Here is a 26,088-nt window from a genome sequence, read left to right as displayed (position 1 = left end):
GCCTGGGATTCAGGACCTTCTTCATGGGAAAGCTTCAGGATGTGTTGGGTTAAAGTCAGGTGTTCAAGGGTAGGGAAAAGATGCAGAGGGACAGAAAGTGTCGACATCACTGAAGTTTGGGTGGTCGTGGCTTGAGGCAAGTGCACAAAGCCTGGCATTATCAGTAAGAAGTGCTACGGGGGCTGCGTTCTGAGTCCTACTGTTCCCACGCTTGCCAAAGTCACACTCCACGTGATGCTCACAAACTCAGGGTTGGCAGTGCAACTGAGCCATGAACATACTGAGACAGAAGGGGAAAGCAGATTTATTTTAACAGGTTCCTAAGCTATTTGCCTAAGGCTTTTAATAAAGTGGGAGTACACTATTTTCCACCAAAACACTAAGAACATACAAGGAGGGTGACTGTGCTGGCTAAAACCAGCCTGGGCTTTCCTGGCTCCTCTCTGCCTCAGGCCCTGAGAACTCTGCCCTGAACTCTGCGGCTTGGAGAGCAGTGTGCAGACCCTGAGCCGAAGAAGTCTTAAGAAAACAAGAATCTAATGTACTAAGAAGAGGTACTAACGCTGGAAGATAGATGAGGATTTGTGGAGCAGGTACTCCACAGGATATTAATAACCTTAGTGTTAACTATTTATGGCTGCTAGATTAGTGCCAGGGACAGGAAATTTCATATCTACTCCCAGGAAGAGAACTGGAATGAACGAACACCATTCCCAAACCTTGGGTGGTAAGCCACAGTCCCTTCCTCCTCCCCAACCCCACACACCATAGATTTCTGCCCCCCAAGCCCCAACCATGCTCCCAGCATGCCGTTGAGCAATCAACTTTGTATAGAAAAGACCCTTTTTGATATAACCCATGTTTCTCATTCTTGAGCTTTGTATTAGTCAGCTATTTTCACTGCTATGACTAAAGTACCCCACCAGAACAACTATAGAGGAGGAAGAGTTTGAGGGCTCACGGTTTCAGAGGTCTCGATCCATGGACAGCAGGCTCCATTCCTTGGGGCTTAGAACGTCATGGTGGTGAAGGGAAGTGACCTCATGATCAGGAAGCAGAGAGAGACTGCACTCACCAGATAAAATGTACACCCAATTCCCACCTCCTCCAGCACCCTACCCACCTTCAGTTGCCACTCAGTCAATCCCTATCAGGGGATTAACTCACTGATTGAATTAAGACTGTCACAAGCAAATCATTTCTCCTCTGAACCTTCCTGCATTGTCTCACACATGAGCTTTTGGGGCACACCTCACATCCAAACCATAACAAACTTCGTGATGGCCTCAGAGAAAATGTGCCTGAAGATGTCATTGAGTTAATGATTCAAGCATCACCAGAATAGATGAATTGAAGTAGCAAAGCACTCTTGTGATTGCATAGTATCCTTGCATTTCTAAGGACCCAGCTGTTCAGAACTCTCACCAGTGGACAGGAATTTGCATAAATCTAACACCAGACCCTCAGAGAAGCTGTGTGCATTTAGAAAACAGGTAGAGGATTTATGGAACCCTCCTTGCCCATTGCCCTCCAGCCTGGCCTTGTTCTCTACAGCACAAATGCAAAATCAATAGCTTGCCTAATAGGAGTTTCACACTTCTGATCTTTTCTCTCCTCGGATAGTACAGTGAAGGGTGTTTTTTACTTACATTTAACTCAAAGAATGCTAGTAAGTCTGGGTTAAATATGCTAAGGAAGTATTTTTATTCTTGGGCTTAGAAATAACTGAGCAACTTTTGGCAGATCTTTGATGTTTTCAGATATACCAGGGATAGAATTTCTAGATCCTTATTTTCCATGCTAGCAATTAAATTACTAAGTTAAAAGGTTGTTTTGGTAGAACATAAACACATAGGGGAAGAACTGGATAGATAAATGCTAGACTCAAAAGGAAGAACACAAATGAGAATAATTGTGTTTTACCCTCCCATGTCTATATTCTTTACAGCAAGAATGTGTTTTTATAACTTAATTATGTAATAAAAATAAAACAAATTTTGTGCTGGTCTACACTTGCTTTTTGCTGGGGCCCAGAAAACAAATAATCCCAGCCCTCTCTGTTGTGGTCACTTGCAGACCTTTAGAAAGGTCACGCCCAGCCTTTTAAAAACACTTTTTTGATTAAAAACTTCTTGCAAGTTTCAGTTAAATAATAATAATAACCTACCAACTCACTAGTGTAGAGTGAGAGAGTCCTTTCTAGGTCCCCAAATTTCACAAGGAAACACATGCCACCTTTCTTGCCAGTGCCACCAAGGTCAGGAAGAACTGCTGGCCTGACTTGACTTAGAGCAGAAGGAATAGGAAGCATTGAAGACTTTTCCCCCGGGTGATGTTGGAAAAGGATGCTGCACCCACACTCTCCAAACCCCTTTAGAGTTAGAAGTACTTGTGTCCCCACAGAGAGCCTCTTTCTTGCAAATTCACCTACCCTGTTGATTGCCTGTTTACATTCACTATCGAACCAGCCAAAGTTCAAAATAACTCTTGATCATTGACTAATGTTCATTTAAACCAAAAAAAAAGAACTAGCTACTCGAAGAGAATGCCTCTTGATTTCATGTTTTTTTGGTAATTTCTCCACTCTTCAATGATTAGGGATATTTCTTGTGTTTTGTTTTGCATCAAATATTAAACAGAGTTTGACCTTCCGGGACAGAAAATTAACTAGTTACCATTGGACACCAAAAATGCCACCAGTAGACTAAAATACTTCAGATTATTTCTGGAATGAGGCAAGGCCCAAAGAAATAAGTACTCCGAACTGTGAGGTTAGCTGAAGATACCCAGGTTTTATTAACACTCTATGACTTCTTAATTACAAGACTCGAGTCAGCTACTATAAAGACATCTAAATAGATTTTCTGGTGAATACAGAGCCCGTGATTTGAAGTATAACTTTCAGAAACAGAAACCCCAAGGGGCAAAAATATCACATTTTCTCAATATTATACCACAGTGGGGCAGGTACTGTATTTGGGACCAGTTTTATTTGTTTCCTTGTCTTAAGGCTAACTTCGGGTTGAATTTTGCTGGTAGATCTATGGTTTATCTTCACATGTATGAAAATGTCAATCACACACACACAAAAAAAAGGAAAAGAAACTGGATTCGACACAGGTCTAAAATGCACTTAAATGCCACAGTAAATTTCAGAAATTTCAGGCAAAATGTGTAGTCAGAGTAACTTTTAATTAAACACTCATTATTATGTAATTGTGTTATTGTGTTACTAATAACAGTAGCCATATTACATATGACAATCAAAATTCTGGGCATGTCACTGCCTTTATAATGATGATAGCAACCTTTCACAGAAAGTATTATTGTTCAAACTTTGACCAAGAACATGCCAGAGTTGATGTTCAGACCCAGATTTTTCTGGTGCCAAAGCCTTACAGTAGTCAGTCACATCATGGCAGTTGAGTATGGTAAAACTTGCCTTGTGAATTGCTTATTACTATTGTTCTTAATAAAGTTACATGATGTACTTGGCCAGGCATATAAATGTTTGCTTTCACTTATACTCACATTAACAAAGTATAATACCATAATAAGAGAATTGGCTTGTCTCTCATGTAGAAATAATAATTGCAATTTTTGTTTTCCCTTCAGCCACCAGCTAAATACCTCCTTCCAGAGGTGACGGTGCTTGACTATGGAAAGAAATGTGTGGTCATTGATTTAGATGAAACCTTGGTGCACAGTTCATTTAAGGTAAATCAATATAAAAAATCTTTTGTGGTCTTTGTGATTTGGACCCAGTTGCATTGGAAAGGAAAAAAAAATAAAGAGAATGGAAGCTCGTGGTTGTTAGTGTATGATTTTATTCTTCCTCCAGAAATCCCAACAGCTGCTCACTAACCCAGGTAAACATTAGCTAAGGTAGTTGAATATTAACATCGTCGGGAAAAGAAAGCACTGGGTTGCCAGTACCACCGAGGCTTTGTTGTACTTACTAGGTTGGAGTTTTCCAACACTCACCCCTGCAGGAATTCTTCAAGGTGGCACAAGCAGTCGGCGCATTGTGCCCCAGGATTCTAGACTTGTCAAGGTAACCGGAGTGCTTTGTGTCATATTGGGAGGGGCATGGGAGACACTGTGGCAAACAGGCACCCTGCTGTCCTGGAAATGTTCCCAGATCCATTTTTGAAAAATATCCAACTCTGAAGAAGTCTTCTGAAGTTAACAGCCTCTAAACAAATTCAGCCATTTATTCTGATTATTTCCATGGCAAGAGGTTGCTGGGATTTTGAGGGTAAACTAAATGAGCACCCACCCTCACGCCTTTCCTCATGAAGGATGTAGCACTGCAGTGATATCAAAGTGGGCTGCAGAAAGTCTTGTCACCTTCCCCACTCCACCTCCCCATCAGCCAAACAGCAAAAATGACAGGTCACCCAAAGGACCTCCATTGCAGGATAGCAGTGACAACCCTATTAAGAAATGAGACACCAGCTGGTTCTGGTGGTGCACGCCTATAATCTCAGCAACTTGGGAGGCTGAGGCAGGAAGATTGAAAGTTCAAGGCCAGCCTCAGCAACTTGGTGAGGCCCTAAGCAAGACCCTGTCTCAAAATAAAAAGGGGTGGGGATGCGACTCAATGGCTGAGTGTCCCTGGGTTCAACCTCTTATACCAAAAAAAAGAAAGAAAGAAATGAGATAATTAACCATTTTTTTTGAAATGGAATAAATTGTTTATAAAGAGGCAAATGATGGGGGAAAAAAATGGAAAGAAGAAATTGGTGTGCTGGGTCTTTAAGATTCTGGTCCCGTTTGCCTGGGGGTTATTTCTGGCAGTGGAACTGCTCTGTTGCTGGCCAGTACTACTCCATTCCTCCTCTTGCCCCCAGCCTGGCACTCCCCCCACTTTGCCAAGAGACATGAAAGGCGCCATGGGCTGCACATCTCACGTGAGCCATTGCTGGTCCTGGCAGGTTGTATGGCAAGCAGAGGAGCCATCAAATTTGCCTGAATACCTTCCTTCCAGAAATATCCTTCCTTCTGCTGTTTCTCATGTGACAGGATAAGGCCAGGAGTTTGACTTTGAATCCTTCAGAGAGTGGAGGAAGAAGCACACTGGCTTCTAGAGGGGAGAAATGGCCTCCTTCTGGCCAGTGAGACATGCAGGGACCTCCTCATTCCTCAGCACCCCGATGGCTGGGGCCACAGTGGCCTTGTGCCCCAGCTCAGCTATGAACAGCATTGGAAGTATTTTCTCCCCTGTGGGCGTGTTGTTCAGGACTGTTTTTCAGTCCCTCTGGGGGAAAGCCGTTCAGAGCAGGGGTCAGTGACTGTGACAGCATACAGAGCATCTTCCCAGGCAGCTCTGAGAGTGTGGGTAACACTGACCAGGCTGCCCAAGGTTCCTGAGGGTTCCTGGCTCCAGAGGCAGAGCTTCCAGGGCTCGCTCAGGGGGCCTTGATGCCACCAGCTGCAGTAGCATTTCCTCCTTTCTTCTTCCCCTGGCCTGCCTTCATGTGCAAGCAGAACGTTCTTTAGCATAAGGTTTTTAATGTTCTGGGCAGATCAGAACCTTTTAAGAATCTGAAAGCTGTGAGCCCCCCGCTAGAAAATAGACAACTGTATGAGACACAGATTCATGGACCCCAGATAACAGCCCTGGCTTTAGAATGGCTCTCTTTACACCAGTGCTCGAGGGATTAAGGACAGTGCGGGTGGCAGCTGGGGATGGTTTTCCTCATCTCATATGCTCTGTGGAATAGGCTTTCACAATCCAGTGCCTTGTGAGAGTTTCTTCTTTGTTTTTTCAGTATGATTCTGTACTTCAGTTGTGAAATTATAAAATACTGAGCTCATCCTTGGCCTTGTGACCCTGGGAGTAGACTGATCTTGGCAGCAGCACTCTTAACAACTGCGTGCTTAGTAATGGTGCTACTCACCTTCCTTTTTTCACCTTTTTCTTTTTTTTCAATTTACACATCAAAGAAAATGCTTGTGTGTACAATGACGGACTTAAAGGCAGACCCCCCCCAGTTCAGGCTCTAACAAGAGGCTTCAGACCCTGCACCCCATACACCTTCCCCTTCCCTCTCTGTCTCCTCTTGTCCCAAGGGTTTGTAGGCTGAGGATTCTGTTGGCCTCTTCATTTACATGGTTTTCTACCTAATTTGCAGAATTCCATTTAGAACTGTGTATAAGTTCATCTTTGAGAATGGAATGACTAAAGAGTTGTATTTGATTTTTAAGCGTCATTAATATTGTCCAAGAGTTATATTAAATATCGAGAAGTTTGTGGATATGCTGGGTATTGTGTTCCTTAGAACAACTGAGGGAGGCTGCCCTCCCTTCTGCCCCCAGAGCAGGAGACAGTGCCAGACCACCAGGCAGGACCTGAGATCACTGATTCTCAGGGTTGGAAGGAGCCTCAGGGGCCGTGGGCATTCATCAGCTCTGTCACTGTACCTGTGGAAGAGAGGACACACTGAAGTCCAGAGAGGGGAAGAACATGCTCAAGGTTGTGGTTTGTGTCCTCTGACTTCACCCCGCATGTCCTTGGCCTTGTTGTGGGTCTGCGTGCTGAGCATCTCCTGTCTAGCCACCCCACACTTGTGGGTCCAAAGTCCAAGTTTCCCTGGTGGCACTGGCTACTGGCTGTCGGGCTCTCATCTCCTCCCCCTAGTGGCCATCAGTGATGCCCTCATCCTGGCAGGGCCGTGGGCAAGGGCTGGAGTTTCTGAGGAACCCCATTCTCTCGCCAGGCTGTGCCCCCCTTTGTGGTTGAGGCCAGGCAGGTGACCAAGAGGTTGGACCAGGATGCTGGAAACGTCACGACATTCAGAACAGAAAAGAATGTGCTTTCCTGCTTGTGCTTATTTCAAGGAACCAAGGCATGCTTCAACATCCTTCTCCTGAACTGTTTTTTCCAATTATCAAAACGTTGGTCCAGGCAAGCTTTTTTCTTGCTAAAATTTCCAATTTTATCTTGTTCTTTCAGATGTATTAATTATAGTCTCTTTTCTCTCTAGCCTATTAGTAACGCTGATTTTATTGTTCCGGTTGAAATCGATGGAACTATACATCAGGTAAGAAAATCAAAGCTAAATTTGAGGTTCAGTGAGCATGTTTTTTTAGAATTACATTCCCTGTGAACTGTATTTCTTGATTCCTATTTCAGTGATAATTTTATTCAATATAAAACAGACTTTGAATAATAAATACAATGATTTTTCTGCTTTTCTTCCCTACTTACTTGAATTTGTTTATACTGATTTTATAAGGAAAACTGTATCTGTTCATAAATATTAGATGTGCTTGCAAGTTCAAATAGTTCTTTGATTTGATGCAGACTTTCAGAAGTTTCCATCTCCCCCACTGGCCTAGCTTGATGGTCTAATTAACTTCCTCATGTAATTGCTTTTGGCTACTCTCCTAGCAAGCAACAGGAAAATGCCACAAGGTACTCACTTACAGTGAATTCTTGGGGAAAGGTGTCCTTTTCCAATACCAGCTGCTCCAAACTGATCTTGTCGTGCATTCTCCAGTGGATCTTTAGCAAATACCCAACCCTAACGAACAAGGGACAAGGGTGTGGAAGGGTGTGAGTTTTTGAATCAGCAGGCTGCTATGAATAAAGATGCCATAGTTGGTTGTCATACGTCATCTTCATTCTTTGTAATTTTTTTTTTTCCTTATCTGCATGAAGCTCCTCTGGAAATAGCTTCATTTATGAACATATTGGAAACCTTGCAGGAAAACTAGCCTTGAAGGTTGAAGCGGGTAGCTTTTGTCAGGTTTTCCACAGGGATGATCTGACCATCTTCCTTGCCAGCTACAGGGTCTTAAAGGGAGAGTTTCTGGTCTCGTATTGCAGGAAGGAAAATATCTCTTGGTACCTGGGCCACAACAGGATGTCTTTCCTTTTACAATGTCAGTATTCTCTGGCTCTTGAGTGCAGGCATTAAAACTGTAGTGGCCTTGGAAACCAGCTGGCCCAACCACCTCATTGCCCAGATGGGCAAATTGAGGCTCAGCCAGAGAGAAGGTTGGCTCAAGGTCATATGCAATGGGAAGAACTAAAATGAGAATTCCTGTCTCCTGGCCCAGGACTCTTTCCTGATTCTCAGGTTCCCCTCCATTCCCCACCCACTCCTTGCTTTCTGGCCTGTTCTCCAGGAGATCCTGCCAGGAAACAATCCTTGGGAAGGGTGGCTAGGGACTGTCTCTACACTTCATGCTTGTAAAAGTCACCAGGGGGCCAACACTGCAAGCACCTGGGCATTTAACATTTGCAAAAACTCAACTGAATGAACTCAGCATCTGAGAAGCAATTAAGACTTCTGCATCTTGGCCGGTGTCTCAGAGTGCTCTGATGAGACAAAGGAGAGCTGCCAATGGCATGCAAGCCTTAGGAGAGGAATTAATCCTTCACACCATGTGACTGTGAGCATGCCTGCCCTGCAGGAGCCACCCCTAGCCTCCCTCCTGTCCACGCTTTGATTCGCTTGGCATTAGACACTCCAGGGTCCCTGGGCTGGGGTCAGAAACTCTGCTGAGGGAGGAAGCCACAGGTGCCAAGAGCAGGAGGACCAAGGCCCTGGCGAAGGCCGTGGCCTCGTTCAAGTAATCCAGGATAGGCTGTGCAGGTCCCAATGGGCCTATTCTTGGTTACTTGCACGGGGACGCGAGCCTGGACGCCGGCATCCAGGCCCAGGACCCTCCTCTCTGCCAGAGGCACCAACGCCAGAGTTTCCAAATCAGTCCTTTGCATGTAACACCGCTTGCTTTTCAAGCAGTACTCCCAAGGACACAGGACCACAGGCTGCAGTCTGTCGCTGGCACTGGTACCAAGGAATCTCATGAGCACTGTGGGGCATGGATGCCTACAGCCACAGCCCTGCCCTCAACTCCCATCCCAGCCTCCCAGCTTCTCAGAGCTATGTTGGTGCCCTATGTCTAGGCCACCCTGTTCCTCTGTGCCCTGCTACTACCCTGAGCCATAGACCCATGCCCACCCTACTGTTAGTCATGAGTTTCCCACCAAGTCCTGGTCCTCCTGAGGTCCCTGTATCTGGCATGTTGAAAGTTACTTGGTTCCAGGTAGAATTCCTCTGCCAGCATTGTGTCCTTCCATGGAGTACAGAGCCCCCGTCTCACCTCTGCTACATCTGCAGTTTATCTACCCTGCTCCATCTGCCATTTAAGGCCATATGGGTGCTGTGACCTGTCTCTCAACTCTGTCTCCAGCCACCTCCTCCCCACCTCCCTGTCTTCTCTTGCAGCCTCCGCTGGGCTGGGCGTCCGACACCGCAGGTATTTCAGGTCTCAGGCTCATACTTTCCTTTCCCTGGAAACTTGCTTCTTCTCATTCTTCAGTCCTGGTGAACACATATTCATCCTTCAGGGCCCAGGCCAAATGTTGCCTTCTGGGATTCCCTCCCCTGAGGGAGCTAACTCTTTAATTTGTCCCCCTACTGTGACTTTCATGATGCCATGTTTTCTTTTATACTTTTGCATGCGTCTGCTGTAGACTGTGAGCCCTTCGAGGGCAAGGCCTGTGTTTGATTCATCTTTGTAACCACATCAAGCTGAGCACAGAGCTGCAGCTAGGTAAATAGGTTGAATTGAATTTTGAAGAGTGTGATTGATTTAGTGAAGTGGCTAATTTCAAATGGAATTTATTCAGGTTTTACTTGGTTCCTCCCTCCTCCCATTTCCTCTGTCCTCTCACCAGCTTGGCCTTCTCTCCCATCTCCCAATTTCCTCTGATTTCTTCAGGCTTCCTAGTCAGGAGCTCATGTGTGAGCTGAAGCCTGGCTGCCTTGTAGCTCCGCCCAGCCTGCCTGGTCAAAAGGGTGCACAGAAACCAGCCATTCTAGAAGAGGCTACTCTTCACACAGAGACCCCTCGAGGTTGCTTTTTTCTGAGTCCCAGCAACCTGGTTTCGCATCTCCTGAAATGTCTTTCTATACCATGCCCAAGTAGAATAACCCTATGATTTCAAATAGGCAGCCCCCACACTGACAAGGGAGGCCCTTCTTGCAGCTTTGCTGGGCCTGTGCGTTAACCCCAGATCTTCTAGTGAGGGAGGGATTCCATTCAGAGTAGAGGTGGCAGCTAGAGCAATCCTAGACCTGCTGTATGTCTCCAAAAGGACAGCACCCAGACCATGGCCTTTATCCACATAGGGCCTAACCCACAACAGGTGCCAGGACACACATGTGAAATGAATGAGTGGTTTCACACAGACATGGCACCTGCTCTCCACTCGCTGGCTCTGAAGATCCCCAAGCTCCTCCTTCCACAGCCAGCTTCCCTTTCCCGCTTAGAAGGGTCGTCTACGGTGAACCTGGATGTGGAGTCCCACCGGGGGAGTGTCCCACCTGATGACCTAGTCTGGGCCTCTGCAGGCCACACATAGACCTAGTGATGGGAAGCAGGGACCTTTGGGGCAGTTCTTCCTACAGTGGGCATTTGGGCCCAGGCATCCCAAGAGCTGCTGGGACTGACCAGCTTGCTGTTTCCTGCCGTTGCAGGTGTACGTGCTGAAGCGGCCTCATGTGGACGAGTTCCTCCAGAGGATGGGGCAGCTCTTTGAGTGCGTGCTCTTTACTGCCAGCTTGGCCAAGGTGCGTCCTATACCTCACCCGACTCCCAGCCCAGCTTTCTGCCCGCCTCCCCCACCTCTAACCCTGATCTGTCACAAGCCTTTGTTAAGGTGGGGAAAGCTGTTTTTATGGTGACAGGTTCCCATCCAGATGGGACAGATACGGGCCATGTGCACACTGCCAGTCTGAAAGGCTTCTGGTTACCATGGTGACAGAGAGCACTTAGAGCAAATGCTCCATGAAGTTGCTGTACACAGTCGCCTGAAGCTGCTTGTCCACAGACGAGGATATCACAAATGTCCAGTGTGGCAGCAAATGGATGGCTGCCTGCCTCAAGCACATTGGCACCCTCTCCTCCACCGACTGGCATCCAAATGCTGGAGAACCTGCACCTTGTGTTTAGCTTCAGGGGAGGGACAAATGAGAGAGACATGTAGAGAGTCACCCACAGACACGGGCTGGTGAAAGTTCTGGCTCTGCCCTAAGTTGCTCTGTGATCTCAGGTAAGTCACTTCATTTTTGGCACCTTGGTTTCTTCCCCTCTGAGTGGGGATAATTGCATCTGCGTCGTGGTGTGGATTAGATGAAACAGCCTGTATAAAGGGCTTAGCAAGGCACCTGACATGCTGGGCAAGTGCTCATCAAGCACTCGGCTAGGTTTTACATACTGTGTTGGTCATTGTAACAGGGTGGTGCTCCTGATGGTCAGTGTTGAGCATCCTAAGTGTTAATGGTGATAAAACCATTCCAGCATATTTTGATCTTACAACTTAGGTTGAATCTCTGACCCATCATCCACCCTGCCTCTGGCCAAGTGGCTTTCTTTGTCCTCTTCCACTACTTAGGGAAGCAAATAGTTCCCAAGCACCCTGGTAGGGTTTAGTTTCCCCCTACACAGGTGCAACAGGTGCTGTGCTGTGTCTAGGGCAAGCAGGGTGAGCCCTTGCTCCACCTCCAAGGTCCTAGTCATGACCATCTCCTAAACCCTGACTCTAATGAAGCCAAGGCCATCCACTTGTGTACCACCAGTGTCTCCTTGGGTACCTCGGGGACTCTGAGTGCCCCCAGAGATGATGTTGTGGGGCCTAGGTTAGCCATCTGCCTGTGTCCAGACCTGCTTCAGGGAAACAAGCAGCAGCTTGCTTCCAATGACCAGCCTCCGATGGCTCCCTGTACCCTGGTGCCCACACTCCTCCTCTGCATGCTGTAGCCTCTGACTCCAGGGTCCTGGGCATGTTGCTCTGCCACCTGGGCATTCCTGGCTGAGTCCATCTCTCTCTGTGCTGAGCAAAGTGAGAGAGAGCCCTTCCTGCACAGCATCCTGCCAGTCTCATCCCTGCACAGAGCCTGAACCTCTGGAGGGGGAATCCAAAACGTGGCCCTTACTTTTGCGTACCAGGAAGAGAGTGAGGCCTCGGGGAAAGCAAAGTCTTCCCCAGCGGGTAATCTTTCAGATGAGTGGTACCAAGACTAATTGCATCTGTAGCTTCCATGGCTCTTCTGACAGTGCTCTGGGATGCTGAGGAACCTGAAGTAATAATCAAAGAAATAACAAACAGGAAGATTGTGCCGGTGCACTGGACCGGGAGTTGTTGTGTTTTTTTTTTTGTTGTTGTTGTTTTTTGTTTTTTTTTTTTTTCTTTGGCAAAATTGAAAACATTTCCTTGGCATTGTCCCCAGTATTTGCTTAAACACCCTTGTTGGGCATCTCTTCCGGGCCCTCCATCTGTCTCTCCCGTCCTTCTGTCACTGCTACTCCAGCCTGGCTGAGCAGAATCAGCTCCGAAGAGCAACCTTCCAACCCCTTTCTTCCCTGATGTCCAGGTTCTATTGTGATGGTCATTGCTTCCGCTGTGGGCTCTGGGCTCAGCTCAGCTCCCTGCCAGCAGCATTTTGGTGTACTGGGCCTCTTTGCCCATCCCCCAAAGCCTCAGGAACCCCCCGCTGACTGTCAGTGCCCTCTAGGACCTGCATCCTTGTCACACAACCCTTCATTCCCCCAACACAAATTTACTCAGTACTTATTGTATGCCAAACACAGTACTAGGCACTGTGGATACAGCAGAGAACAAGAGAGACACAGTCCCTGCCCTCTTGCGGCCTGCATTCTTCACAGTCATCTCTCAGGCCTTCAGTCCCCAGATTCAATCACTTCCCTGAAAGATGAGTGCCACCACTACCAGTGGCAATGATTATGAAGCAGTTAACCATTTTTTCGCATCCAGAGCCAACCCCCAGTAGCCCAGCCACATGACCCTTGTTTGGCCTCACTGAAACAACGCTCCAGATTCTCACCCCGCTCGGTTAGTAGGAGACCTTGCCTCCCTTAGGACACCTTGGAGAGGAAAGGACTTGCCCATGGACTCAGATGCCACCCATCTCTGTCCCTCCCAACAGCTGCAGGTGGCTCCCAGCATCCCTGGCGGAGTCACAGGTCCCCAGCAATGCCTGGCTGTGCCCTCACTTTGGCTTGGTGCTGAGGCCTGTCCTCATATCAGGCTTGAAGACATGGACCTCACTCCAGGTGCAGAGGTAGACAGGGGAGAATGTTAAGGAGGGGGCTCATGTGATGGGAAGTATGTTTTCCGTTGATCAGTCCAACAGTTTGAGATGAATGAGCTAGGAAGGGAGGCCCAGCTAGAAAAAAACCTCCCAGGCCAAAGAGTAGAGGCCTGGCCTGGGGTGGTAGCAATAAAACTAGAGAGATACAGGTGGAGTCAGGCTATTTTTGGAGATAAAACTGACAAGGTATTCTGATGGACTAGATGTAAGAGATGGAAGAATCCAGTACTGTCTTAATACATGGAGAGGAAAATAACCAGGATCCTAAAGCACTTCCAGCTATTAAATCCTCTTTTTAAAAAACAGTCTAGGCATTGCTGCAGTAGACCTGGTGTCTGGCTCTTCTGGGCAGCCAGCCTTCATTCTTGACACCTTCTTTCCAGTATGCAGACCCTGTGGCTGACCTCTTGGACCGCTGGGGTGTGTTCCGAGCCCGGCTCTTCAGGGAATCCTGTGTTTTCCATCGTGGGAACTATGTGAAGGACCTGAGTCGCCTGGGTCGGGAACTGAGCAAAGTGATCATCGTGGACAATTCTCCTGCCTCCTACATCTTCCATCCTGAGAATGCAGTAAGTTGCCCAAGAGATGAGATGTCTGGGCTGCATCTGAGCTGTCTTGGCTGGCGAGCACCCCCTCGTGAACACCCCCACCAGAAGGTCTTGGAGCCTTTCCTTGGTGAAATCCCAGCTCGGCCTCTTAGCAGTTGCTGGCCATTGGCCAAGTCATCTCACCTCACTGAGCCTCGGTACATCAGCTGTCAAGTGGGAATTCTGGGAATGCTGATCTCGTAGAGTTGATGGGGGACTCGTGGGCAGTAGGTGAAAATCAACTAGAGCAGGGCTTGCCCTGGTAAGGGCTCCACCCCGCTGTTTCTCCTTAGCTGGGTGGTTGAGGAGGGTTGTCTGTCATTAACCTCACGGAACTGGCTGCTGCCCAGCACTTTATGACCCCTGCAGACTCAGCAGGCTGGGTGACCCCTGCAGCAGAAGTATATCTTAAACAAGAATGAATAAAACACTTTAATAAGGTCTTCAGATAACACTGTCTGTCGGCTTACACTGCAGAATGATGTCTGAGAAGCACCCATGGGAACATTTTCTACATAAATCCCGGGAGCATGACAGCTCCCAGCGCCTCCTCAGCAGAGGACAGTGCCCTTCCTTTGCCCGCTCAGCACTCTTCCAGGGGAAGAGAAATCAGCCACTGCTGGCCCCTCAGCAGTGCCTGCAACACCAGACCCTCTGCTCAGGCAGTTCCCCTGGGGACGCCTCCTCCCACACACATGCCTCTCAGCTCATCCCAGCTTACAGAGGTCCCTTCCTTGAGTCCAGAAGTCTAACTTCACTTAGTAACAAACAAACAAAATTCAAACTAGATTCAGTTAACTGGTGTGGCATTGTCATTTGATTACTTTCTCAAAATGCATTACATTTAAGTATAATACTTTAACAAGTAAATCGAATTCAACATAATGCATTTGGTAACATGTCCCTAATAGATAAGGATTACTTTTTTTTTATTTTTTGAGGTACTGGGTTTGGAACTCAGGGGTACTCCAGCACTGAGCTGCATCCCCAGCTCTTTATTGTTGTATTTTGAGACAGGGTCTTGCTAAGTTGCCCAGGCTGGGCTTAAACTTGTGATCCAACATGGCAACTTCTTACATTATCTACTGTCCATACTGTATTCATATTGTCCCCATCATCACAAAATGTTCTCTTTCATCTGAATTGTTTGAATCAGGATCCAGAAAAGGTTCATGCATTGCATTGGTTGATTCTGTTGTAATCTGAACACTTCTTTCCTTTCTTGGTCTTCTATGCCATTGGTTGGTTGAAGGTTTGATTATTTGTCTTATAGAAATTTCCTGCATTCTGAGTCTGCTTATTTGTTTGGTAGTGTTCAGTATGTTTTCCCAGCTGCCCTATACCCTTTAAACAGGGAGATAGACCTCTGTCTGCTACTTGGTTAGATTCAGGTTCGTTTTCTTTTCTCTTTCTCTCTCCTTTTTTTTCCCCCCACAAACACATCATAGGTGGTATTGCACACTTCCTATGAAATCAAACCAGGAGGCATATAATGTCAGATGGCCCCTAAAGATTTAAAGTTGGTCATTGGGTTCATCCATTATAAAGTTCCCCATTAACTTTTCACCTCATAATCATAGCAGTTGTTGCCTACATCCACTGTTTCATTCAGAATTGCAAAATGATGATTTCTAAATCTTATCATTCCTTCTGCCTTTTTTGGCTAGACTTCTTCTAAGAAAAATAAAATAAAATAGAACTTGCCCCCTTTGTCTTCTTGCTTTCCCTAAAATACAATTTGAATGTCTGAATAGGGAAAGCAGGATAAAAGTCTTGGTTCTTTTTCTTTAATTTGCAATTTCAGGCTAATGAGTCTATGTGTGTATGTGCATGAGTCGTGTGTGTTTTAGAGTAATGGGCTCTAACAATCTCCAGAAGTAGCCAGTGAGTTTTAGTATTGTATGCGCTCATAGATATTTTTATTGTTTCAATCCAACCCATTTCTTATTCTTTTGGATGCTCACATTTTCACCTTTGACCAGTGGAGACTCCTCCAAATATTTGATAGCCTCCTTGCTTTCTGATGTTCCAGGCCTAAGGCTGGGTGTGCAGCTCCATAGTAGATTGTATACTTGGCATTCACAGACCCTGGTTCCATCCCCAGCACAAAAAAGAAAAGAGGAAGAGACATTCCAGGCTGTTCTTGAACATTTCTTGGTTCAGCCCTGAAATCAGCCAGTTTTCTGTGAAGCGTGTTCCCGTTGGTGAAAATGGTGTTTAGAGACCACAACTGGATGGCTTTACTTCTAACCGTATTACAAATCAGAGTTAAAAAAAGAACCAAAATACTTATTTTTAGAAAGAAAAAATAAATTATAAATTCATGTCGGTTTTTCCAGTTCAACATTAAGATAACAGAACTTTTATTTTACTTCTTTGTTTTTGTATTTGAATCTCTCTCTTGCTGAAATGCTTGGTTTCTAAGGATATTGACATAATTACATATTTGATTTTTTTATACTGTACATTTAAGTCAAAATAGCATTTCTGATATTAATTACTGGTAGTAAAAATTAAATGCAGCTTAGAGGCTTTTGGAGAGATGGACAGTCAGATACTGTGTTTGAAATCGCTGGGGTGTAGCTCAGTGGTTAGGGCACTTGCCTAGCATGCACAAGGCCCTGCGTTTGATCCCCAGCACTGGGGAAAAAAAAAAAATCACTTGAAATAATTGTGTGATCATGTCACCAGCTTTATATAATTTAGGTTCATTTGTTAATTGCCTTTTTCCTAATGGTTTGACTTTCTTTCAATTATGTAACACATTTACATGATCCCATCATCAAAACTATCCATGAAGATCTAGAGACACTTCCATCTAGAGAAGTCTTTGTCCATGTCTGCCCTCTTCTATTCTCTCCCTTCCCCCAGGAGTGCTCATTTTTCTATTCATTCTTTTATTGTTTATTTTTCTAAATTACATGGATTTTTTATGTTTCTAAACTATCTTTAGATTTGTAAAAGGGCCAGAATGTTTCTTATAAACCTTTTCAGCTTTCTCCAATTTCTTTTTAAATCTTTTTCTCTGTACCCCTGGCTGACACCCACCATCTCTCTCCCTACTCCTCAGCTTAAATGTAAGGAAAATCCTGTCTTTGCAGAAATGTCAAGGCATTCTGAAATCTTATGCTTCCACTTTTGCTGGGCCACTGCTAGGCATGAGGGAGGGAAATGCCCCCGTCTCCCATGCAGCACAGCGCAGCCTTGTGTGGGAGCCTCCTATGCCTAGATGGCGCCTCCTGGTGTCAGGAATTGGCACATCACCTGTGGCTCTGTGCTCCCAGGTGCAAGGAGCTGACTTTGTGGGGTATAAAGAGCTTTTTGAAACTGTCAAGTAGCAAGCCTAGTGCTTTGGCTGCCTCTCCTGTGGTCGGAAAATTAAACAGGCAAATGCATACACCCTCCGTCCACTCTGGCTCCCTGAGTGATCCTGAACCACGGAGCTCTGTACTGATCTTGGTTAGAACAGGGGAACAGAGTGATGGTCATGAAGTTGATGGTGATGGTTTCTAGGTACTAGTCCTCTTTATCAAAGAACATGATAAAAGTCTGGGGAGTAAAGCCCCAGGCCCTGGGTACAGTTGTGCTGCCTGCTCCACCCACTGTCTTCCAGGTGCCTGTGCAGTCCTGGTTCGATGACATGACGGACACGGAGCTGCTGGACCTCATCCCCTTCTTCGAGGGCCTGAGCCGCGAGGATGACGTGTACAGCATGCTGCAGAGGCTCTGCAATAGGTAGCCCTGGCCTCGGCCCACCTCCCGCCTGTGCACTCTGGAACCTCTGGCCTCAGGGGACCTGCCTGGCCTCAACTCCCAGGAGCTGAAAGTGAGGAGACTCCATGCTCCAGGCCACAGGGTGAATGTGGCCATGCCTACCTGTTTTGTTTTTTAAGAACAGAAACAACTATTTTAAAAAGAACTCTTTTAACAAATTTCATAAAGCGACATGCATTTTACTGGATTTGCTTTTCTTAAAACATACCAAAAAGAAAAAAAAATGGGGGGATAAAAAGCTTGATATCTATCAGACTTCCTTTCAACTCTCCTCCCCTCTCAACAGACAACCTATCCCCATCTGTCCCAGCTCAGAGCAGCTGACCCAACTCAGAATCTCTTTCCTACAGGATGAAGTGCCTTTTTGAATGTTATTTTAAGCTGAGAGTTAATTTTTCTACACAACATATTTCCAGACATCTTTTAGCCTTTTATTGTCTTAGATACTCTAAGAAGATGAACATGACAATTTTCTAGAACCTGGTAGTGTGTGTATGATGGGGTGGGGGAGGAGAGGGCGGGGAGAGAGTCATTGGAGCCTGTTTCCCAACAGGTGTGACTTTGCTCTGACAACCCGTGGCATGCTGCAGGGTCAGGCTCCCATTGACAGGAGTTTTTTGTGACTCTATCATTGTCTCCACTCATTTCTGACCCAGTTTGGAATGTATCTGCAATTGTGTGGCTCAACATTTTAGGAAACCATATTCTTTTATAGTATGATTTCTGATGATGACAGATTTTGTCCTGAGATCGCATTTTCCCTTGAAAAGTGACATCACGTCACTTCTGCTTTCACACTACTGCCATACTTTCTGTGTGTTTTGGTTGTTCTCTTGTTATTGATTTTGGTAGAACAGTTACAAGGAACCCTAAAACCCTTGGATACAAAAAAAAAAAAAGCCTGTTTATTGAATTTTAATTCCTTTTCTTTCCAAAAGCTGGATACACATGGAGCTGTTTGGGAATTTTCTTTGCTGCTACCGTGCTGCCACCAAATGGAATTGACCAGCGGCTGTTACACTGTTCTTTGCCACTGTGCCTATGCTCAGAACATGCTCACTGCTAAGCTGCAAACTCGGACAGGGTCAAAAACAGGCGCCCCACCCCCTGGCAGACTGCACCAACTTTCTCCCTTCCCTGGCCCTGCTGCCAGGAAGCAGAAGTGTACAGAGGCAGGAGGGCCAGAGCCCCACATAGCTATAACATTCATTTTGAACTGCAGTCACATCAGGTCCTATGATAAGCTGACTGTTCTCACCGGAGAACCAGTGGCCTCTACCAACCACCAGGCTGATGTGGCCCGAGTCCATCTCTTGGTCTCCTTGGAAGCACAGCTATTTTGAGCCACGGGTGGGGAAGCCTATCTAGATGTGAGACCCGTTCCAAACCAGGGAGAAAAAGGACTCCTTCTCTGAGCCAGGCTCTCCTCTCAGCCTCTCCCAGTTTGGTGTTTAAGCAGTGCCATGTTCCTTGTTTGACAACAAGACAGTCTGTAAAGTATTGCTCTTCAAAGTAACTAAAAAGACCCCTTTCGTTTTGGCACCACTGCCTTAGTCCTCTGTGGGTTGTCCTCAGCCAGAGTGCTGGTGGGAGCGACTGGTACTAGCAAGGCTCGAAACTGGGGGTCAGAGTCAAAATTCTTCTTGTGCTTTCCATTCAGAAAATGCCGAAGCCAACTGCCAGTCACATCCCCCACCACAGCACTTTGGTCTCTGGAGTGCTGTGCATTCAGGAGAGAAATATTCAGGGGTAACCAGGTCTCCTGACATTCGGAGTGTTCCAAACCCAGTAATCCATATGCCAATTAAAATAGAAACAGCCCCTTGCTAGGCATTACCACAGATAATGACAGTTACATGGCAGATCTGTCCACGCCATAAACCTTCATTTGGAAAACCAGTCATTCAATGACCCCGCTGCCTTAAATGTCTTGAATGTTCCGGTCAAGTGTCTGTCAGGTGTGGATATCCACCCAGAACTAGGCCCTAAGGAGCCTTAGACCTCCACCATGCCCCCTTCCATGTTGGCATCACAGGGCCTTATTTAGAAGAGGGGCAGAGAGGATTGAAGTTCCAGAATATTTCAGGGGAGTGCTCCCCTTCTGGCAGGCTTGAGCAAACTCTTCACCTCCCAGCTCCTGGACCCCGGAGCGCGGTTCATGCCAGCGCACTAATCCAGGGCAGAGCTATTGGGAAGGGAGCCCAGTCCCTGCCACCACAGACACAGAATGTCACAGGAGGGCCACCAAAGCCTCTGAGGGTTCTGGAATCTGTGCACCTTATTTAACCACACTCCAAAATTCCATTTTTATTTTAACCCTTGATTCTGCTCTGTGTACATAATCAAAATATCTATATCTATATATATATATATTTTTAATCATCTACATGTAAATGAAGCAATAGAATTCTAACAAGGCCAAGAAATGAGGCAAATGGGGTTTATGGTTTTTAAAGGTAAATACGGGTATTGCTTTTAATTATTACCTTTTATTAAATTGTGGGCTTTAAAACCTAATGAAACCTATTATCTACTTCTCTGTGCCATATATTTCCCACGTTACCAAAATGCTCAGACTTTTTAGCTAAAAGAGAAGTCTGACCTCCAGTTCCCATGGTCCTCTCGGTACCAGATTACAATGTAGCCTTCTGGGCAAGTATTTTTTACATTAAGATCTGGGACAGGATTCCTTGGGTTTGTGGACTCCCGCCCACTAGATGTTACGACATCTCTGGCCAGGCCTAGAGTTGGGGGTGCCCCAGCACTCCTGACAATGTTAATGCTCCGTCTTCCATTTGCTCTGGAATCCTATGTGTTGGTCTGTGGTTTCACGCACTAGCTGTTTTTAAACAATGCATTTGTATACTAATAATAAACACCACCTGTCATGGTTGATGGTTGGTGGGGAAGCTCCTTTGACATGGTGCAATTTTGATGAGATGACTTTGGGGACATGATGCCCTAATGACACTGACTTGTCACGGTTGCAGCATTTGAACTTTGGGTGTAAAGGAGAAGTCTGTAAGTCTGAACGTTGGCAACAATTTACAACCCTGTATTTTAAAGATGGCTTTCTAATAAAATCCAGAAACACACAGCCCTGTGGTCAAACACTCGTGACGTTTGTGCCTCTGCTTTTAAAGGTGCTGTGCTCGACAGTTGGCATGCCAGGGTTTGAGAAGAATGGATGCCTTGATGCATATGCAGTTACCTGTGCAAAATCGACCGGCTGCCACTGTTCCCATTTTACTGTAAATCTGATGGTGTCTGCTCCAGGTTCATTCTCCCAGGAGCTGCTCTGCAGACTGACACCCCCCCCACCCCCAGCAGTGGAGATGTTGGTGTCTGGGTAGTCATGGGTTTCTGGTGCACATTTGAATGTGATGAACAGTCCAGCATTACTTGGGAAATACTCTGTGTGGACTGTGCACGTTCCCAGAGGCGAGTGTTGTCAATTGAGAGGTTTGCAATGATTTCCTTCCTGCCAAAAATAAACACGTGAAACTACACTCTCTTGTGGATGGACTGCTTCTCCAGTGGCAGCGCCTCTCCTCCCTCCACTCTGCCCCCTGCACAGCCTCATGCCAGCACCGTGAGTCTCCTAACGTCACCACTTCTAGAGAGCAGGGTGGATGGGAGCCAGGCTGCAAGACCCCAGGAGGGGCCACAGGCCTTGACCCCAGGAGAAGCTAGAAAAACATTCTGCCCAAATTGCCTGTCATCCAAAAAGTGACAACTGTTTGGCTCCCTGACTTCCTCTCCCCAGATGGAAGCAGTCTGACTCACCATCCTCCCACGAGGACTTCAGCCCTACCAAGAGGCTTCCAGATGCAGCACAAGAGAATTGTAGTCCCCCACCCTGTGCCATAAGAGCCACAGGCATTGTGTTTGTGCACAAGCCCATACTCCTTGAGGACACTAGCTGAGGCACTATGCTTACTAGAAGAAGCACAGCAAGGAGTCAGAAAAAGAGGGATGTAGCAGACAATTTGCTCACAGCCAGACATCCTGCAGGTATTGCCGTCAGCCCCGCCCTTCTCTATGTGAAGGTGAGAGAAACAGCAAGGGCCCCTCTTCTTGGGACTCCTGGCATGGCCTTGCCACACCCAGGACCCTGTTTCTTCTTAATAATATTTAATTCAGAAAACACCACCAGTGTCAAAATCTCACCAGGTAGGTCTTATCCCCATTTTGTGAATGAATACCAGTCACCGAAACAAAGCTCTGCAGTCTCTGCTCTGTCACAGGATACGAGGTTCTGCCAGTCATGTCCAGTCAGCCCGCACACCCATGGGTTTTGTATCCTAAAACCAATCCCCTGCAGATACTGAGGGCTGTCTCTATTCATCCCTGACAACCCAGACACAGTGTGTGTTTTGGTCATCTTTCGATCACTGGGACAAAGTATCAGAGAAAAAGGAGAAAAGATGTATTTTGGCTCACAGTTTCAGTGGTTTCAGTCCGTGGTCACAGGGCCTCATTGCTTTGGGCCAAATTGAGGCAGAACATCATGGCAAGAGGACTTGGTGAAGGAAAGGCTGCTTACCTCATGCCAGGAAGCAGAGGGGAAGGAGCTGGGGACAAGATAGAGTCTCCTAAGAGCACACTCCCTCCCTTCCACCATCTATAGTTTCCACAATGTGAATTGTCCATTCCCATTGTGAGTCCCTTGATGGATTAATCCATGGAGGAAATCAGGTCCCTCGTGATCCAACACTTCCCCAAATCCCCACCTCTGCACACTGCTTCCTTGGGGACCAAGCCCTCAACACATGAGCCTTTGAGGACATCCAGAGCTAGACCATACCAGTATGTGCACAGGTCCAGGAGATAATCCAGTATTTTGCTACCCCAAATGCCCAAAGCTAGTCTGTGCTGTGCCCCACTTACGTCTTCACAGTAGGTCAGCCAGAGAGAAGTCACTCTGGATACGACTCCTCGGCTGTGTCCCTGGACCCTTGTCTTTCCTTCAGGCCGCTCCCTAGCCTTTCCTTCCCTCCTCTTGCCTTCTCTGTCATCAGCTCCATCCCCAGGCAGCTTCATACCCTAGCATGCAAGCAGGTACGTGACTGAGAATGGTAGCAACCCCGAGGCCGAGTGTCCTAGTGAGCATCCAGGGGAGGGTGGGAAAGAAACAGGTCATCAAAAGGGCACTTATTTGACACTCAGGCACACTGAGATTTCCCCTCCTGAAGTTCTCCAGACTAAACACAGATCATCTGTCCGTATTACAGGACCAAGGAATGAGAGGAAGCTGGGGAGGATGGAAAGGAGCCCCTGGGAAAGGCAAGTTGGATGGGATGGCCAGTTAGCTGAGGAACCGTCTGTTGAGCCTGTGGACGATAAGTAATGCGCTGGGGCTAGGGGCAGAGTTCCCAGGTAATCAGAGATGCTTATGTGATAAACCCTGTGCCAGAGATAGCTATGGGTCATCGGCTACTCTAGGTCCAGAGCCACCCACCGGTACAGCCAACCAGCCTGATCTCTGAGAACAGACTGGACCCCAGGCTGTCAGACGGAGGGTAAATGGGCCCAGAGCTTTCCACCCAAACCGCCTGTAAAGCTCTAGCTCTGGCTGCCTGTTAGAATCACTCATAGTGGGTTCCATTCCTGGAAGTTCCCCAAAACGTCCAGGCCTGAGGCCCAGCCATGGCAAAGGCTCCATGGGCATGACTGGGAGAACGACCTGGGTTGCTTTCCCTAAAAGGTCATACGTGTTCAGTGCTAAAAATTAGGGAAATTCAGAAAAGCAGAGAAAGCCTCACTTGGGCATTGGGAGCTTCTCCCAAACTGAGAACAAGGTAGGGGCCTGATGAGAGCCCGGGCTGGCTGACAGCCCCTACTGTCACACTGAGGTGGGCAGCAGGTTAAATCTCCCCACTGCACATCAGAGCCCAGGTCACACTGCTCAGGAACAGAACCCAGCTGTGGACACTGCTGTACAATAAGCAGGGAAACCCAGGCTTGTTCTGACCCAAGCCTGTCCTGTTGGGTGGGTGTGCTGCCAGGCAGTACCACATGCCCCTTGTCACATGGGCGAGTGACACCCCCTTGCAGGGGCCAAGGGCCAGCCTTTGGTCTGTTCCGGACACCCTGGGATTCCCGCAGCCCCCTTGGAGCATGGCTCCCTGGTGGTCCCGCCTGGGGATTCAGTCCCTGCTCCTCCCACAACCTGCAGCTAGACTTGAAGGCCCCCCCTCAGCCGCTCCACTGCAGAGCCAGGGCCCAGGCCTTCGGCAGGCAGTGGGCTCCAGAACCCCAGTTAGCAGTTCCCGCTCCCACTCCCTGTCCCTCAGGAGGGACTCCTGGGGAGGAAGTACTCGACAGCTGCAGGTGAGGCCAGGACGCCACCAGGGAGTGGGACCCAGGGCACCTGGGGGGAGCCAGGAGGGGCAAGGTAGGAGGGGCCGGTTTTCTCGGGGCCACTCCCCCACCTGGGTCAATATTGACACAGAGCAGGTTGGACCCCGTAGGAACAAAGTAGCTCTGGGAACCTGCCAGGTGAGGTTGGTGGTGTTAGCACAAAAAAGACGAGGAGGACGCAAACCTCACGCGTCATCTCAGCTCTTTATTCGGGGGGATGAAATGGTGCCGTGGACCCAACTCTCCTGGTGGAAAGTGAGCCACTGGACAAAGAAAGGGACTGGTTTATATAGGTTGTTATGAGGGGTGGTCTAATGAACATATATCAGTTTGCTTGGACACTCAGGAATGTGAGCTTTTTTGGTCAAGGTCTGTGGGAAAGTCTGAAGAGGATTTACTGTGAGGAGATGAAGGCCTCCAGAGACTGTTTCCTCTAAGGGTCTGCCGCTGGCTGGCACCTGGAAAACTTGTCCTGGGAGATGAAGACGGTCAGTTCTTGGCCTTCATTTTTACTTCTTTTTCTCAGGCCTCATTATTTTGGGAATTTCCTATTCTCCATATCCATTAGGTGGTGGGCCCCATGGACAGGAAGAGGTCAGTGGGACTAGGTTCTCAGTGCCAGTGCATTGGGGGAGGTTGGGAAAGGGGACGATGTCTGTGGGATGGTGAGTGAGCAGGGAGAAGGCTGGTGAAACCCTTTTCTTTCCCTGGAGAAGGGGAGAGGGAGAGACTGGGGCCCACCCCCAGTCATCTTGCTGCCTGTGAGCCTACGCTAGGTCTGTTTCCCCCTGTGCCATAGGTGTGATAGAGCAGAGAGTAGTCAGGGCAGATGCCAAGGCCAGGCCCTCTCCCCTCCTGCCATCGCTCTTGGGGCTGGGATCAAAGGTTGTCTACTAATGTGATTCTGGTACTGGGTAGGTCTGCCCAGGCAGTGCCCTCTGGGTCCCGGGTTTCAGATAACTCTGAGGGGGAGGGGCCTTGGAGAGGTTCTAATGCCACCTCCCCTTAAGCTAGTGGAGCTATGCAAGGTTGGGATATCCTGCCCAGAATGGGGGTTGTCATGGGTGTCATCCCTGTGGCCTTTCAGAGGAGGAAATAGCTCAAAGAGTCTGAGAAATGTCTCCAAAGCCAACTCGGCTAGTGGGTGCCAGGGCAGGGACTGGAGCCCCTCGAAGTGTGCACGTGTCACGTGCACACACACACACACACACACACACACACACACACACCACTGGGCCAGGCACAAGCCACAGGAACATGTCAACAGATATTTACTAAGTATGCAGTTCGTTCTCCATGTCCGTGAGTTTCACATCCATGGATTCAACCAACCCAAAAATTGTACTGCACTTGTACAGGCTGTTTTTCTTGTCATTGTTCTGTAAATGATACAGGATAATAAGCGTTTACCTGGCGTTTACATTACATTAGGTGTAAGCAGTCTAGAGACACGGAAAGCATGTGGGAAGATTGTGCAGGTTATTATGCAAAGACGACTCCATTTTACCTAAGGGTCTTGAGCATCCACAGATTTTGGTATCCCCAAAGGATCCAGAAGCAATCTTCCTGTGGATACCAAGGAATGACTAATTTTACCGTAATTTTTTATAATTTGGGTGGGGGCGGGAATTTCCCCTGGCTACTGTGACAGAATGGACATCATGCCAGGGAGGCCAGAGACTGAGAGGGCATTCATACTACCCTATTGGTGGAGGCTGGCTCCTGGAACAGGGTCAGAGTCAGGAGAGGGCTGGCCAGGATCCGTGCAGAACCAGCCCTGACTGTCCAGTGGCTATGGGCGTGAGGGAAAAGAACCCTGGGACAGCTTGAGATTTGGGGCTGAACAACCCTCTGGGTGTCCATTGAACACATTCCTCAGGCACCAGGAAGGTAGATCCGAGAGACCTAAGGTGAATGTCAAGTGTGAGGCTGGAAGTGCCAGGAGAAATGTGACTGGACAGTTGGATGGAGACGGAGGCTGGGATCAGGCGGGGAAGGGAGTGGGCGTCGGCATCAGGAGAGACGGCAGTGTTGCCGTGGTATTTACCCCCTTGGGACTGCAACTAGAAAGAGACAGGAGCTACAACTTGAGCTCTGTGTCCCCTGACATTTAGAAATCCAAAGGAGAGAGATGGAATGAGAGGGAGGTGACAAAGGTGACAGAACCAGCCACCACTGGTGATCTAGGAAAGAGCCACTTCCAGGGAATGTGGGGACAGAGACCAAAAGAATAG

The 26,088-nt window shown here is 47.6% G+C and overlaps 1 protein-coding gene across 5 annotated transcripts in view; it reads left to right on the top strand.

The window, feature by feature from the left end:
• The window catches only part of CTDSPL (CTD small phosphatase like), a 109,459-nt gene extending 88,459 nt beyond the window's left edge, over positions 1 to 21,000 (top strand). For 2 of the 5 annotated variants that reach the window (XM_079116260.1, XM_079116259.1), the window contains 5 exons: positions 3,616 to 3,717; positions 6,990 to 7,046; positions 10,497 to 10,589; positions 13,514 to 13,699; positions 17,331 to 21,000. In XM_079116260.1, coding sequence (XP_078972386.1) covers positions 3,616 to 3,717; positions 6,990 to 7,046; positions 10,497 to 10,589; positions 13,514 to 13,699; positions 17,331 to 17,456 — 564 coding nt within the window. In that variant the 3' untranslated portion in view covers positions 17,457 to 21,000. The other 3 variants (XM_079116263.1, XM_079116262.1, XM_079116261.1) reach the window with 3 other exon arrangements.
• Positions 21,001 to 26,088: the final 5,088 nt, after the last annotated feature.

The sequence above is a fragment of the Sciurus vulgaris genome (assembly GCF_902686455.1).
Source record: "Sciurus vulgaris genome assembly, chromosome: 16".
Taxonomy (NCBI): domain Eukaryota; kingdom Metazoa; phylum Chordata; class Mammalia; order Rodentia; family Sciuridae; genus Sciurus; species Sciurus vulgaris.
This window is presented reverse-complemented; position numbering and strand designations above follow the sequence as displayed.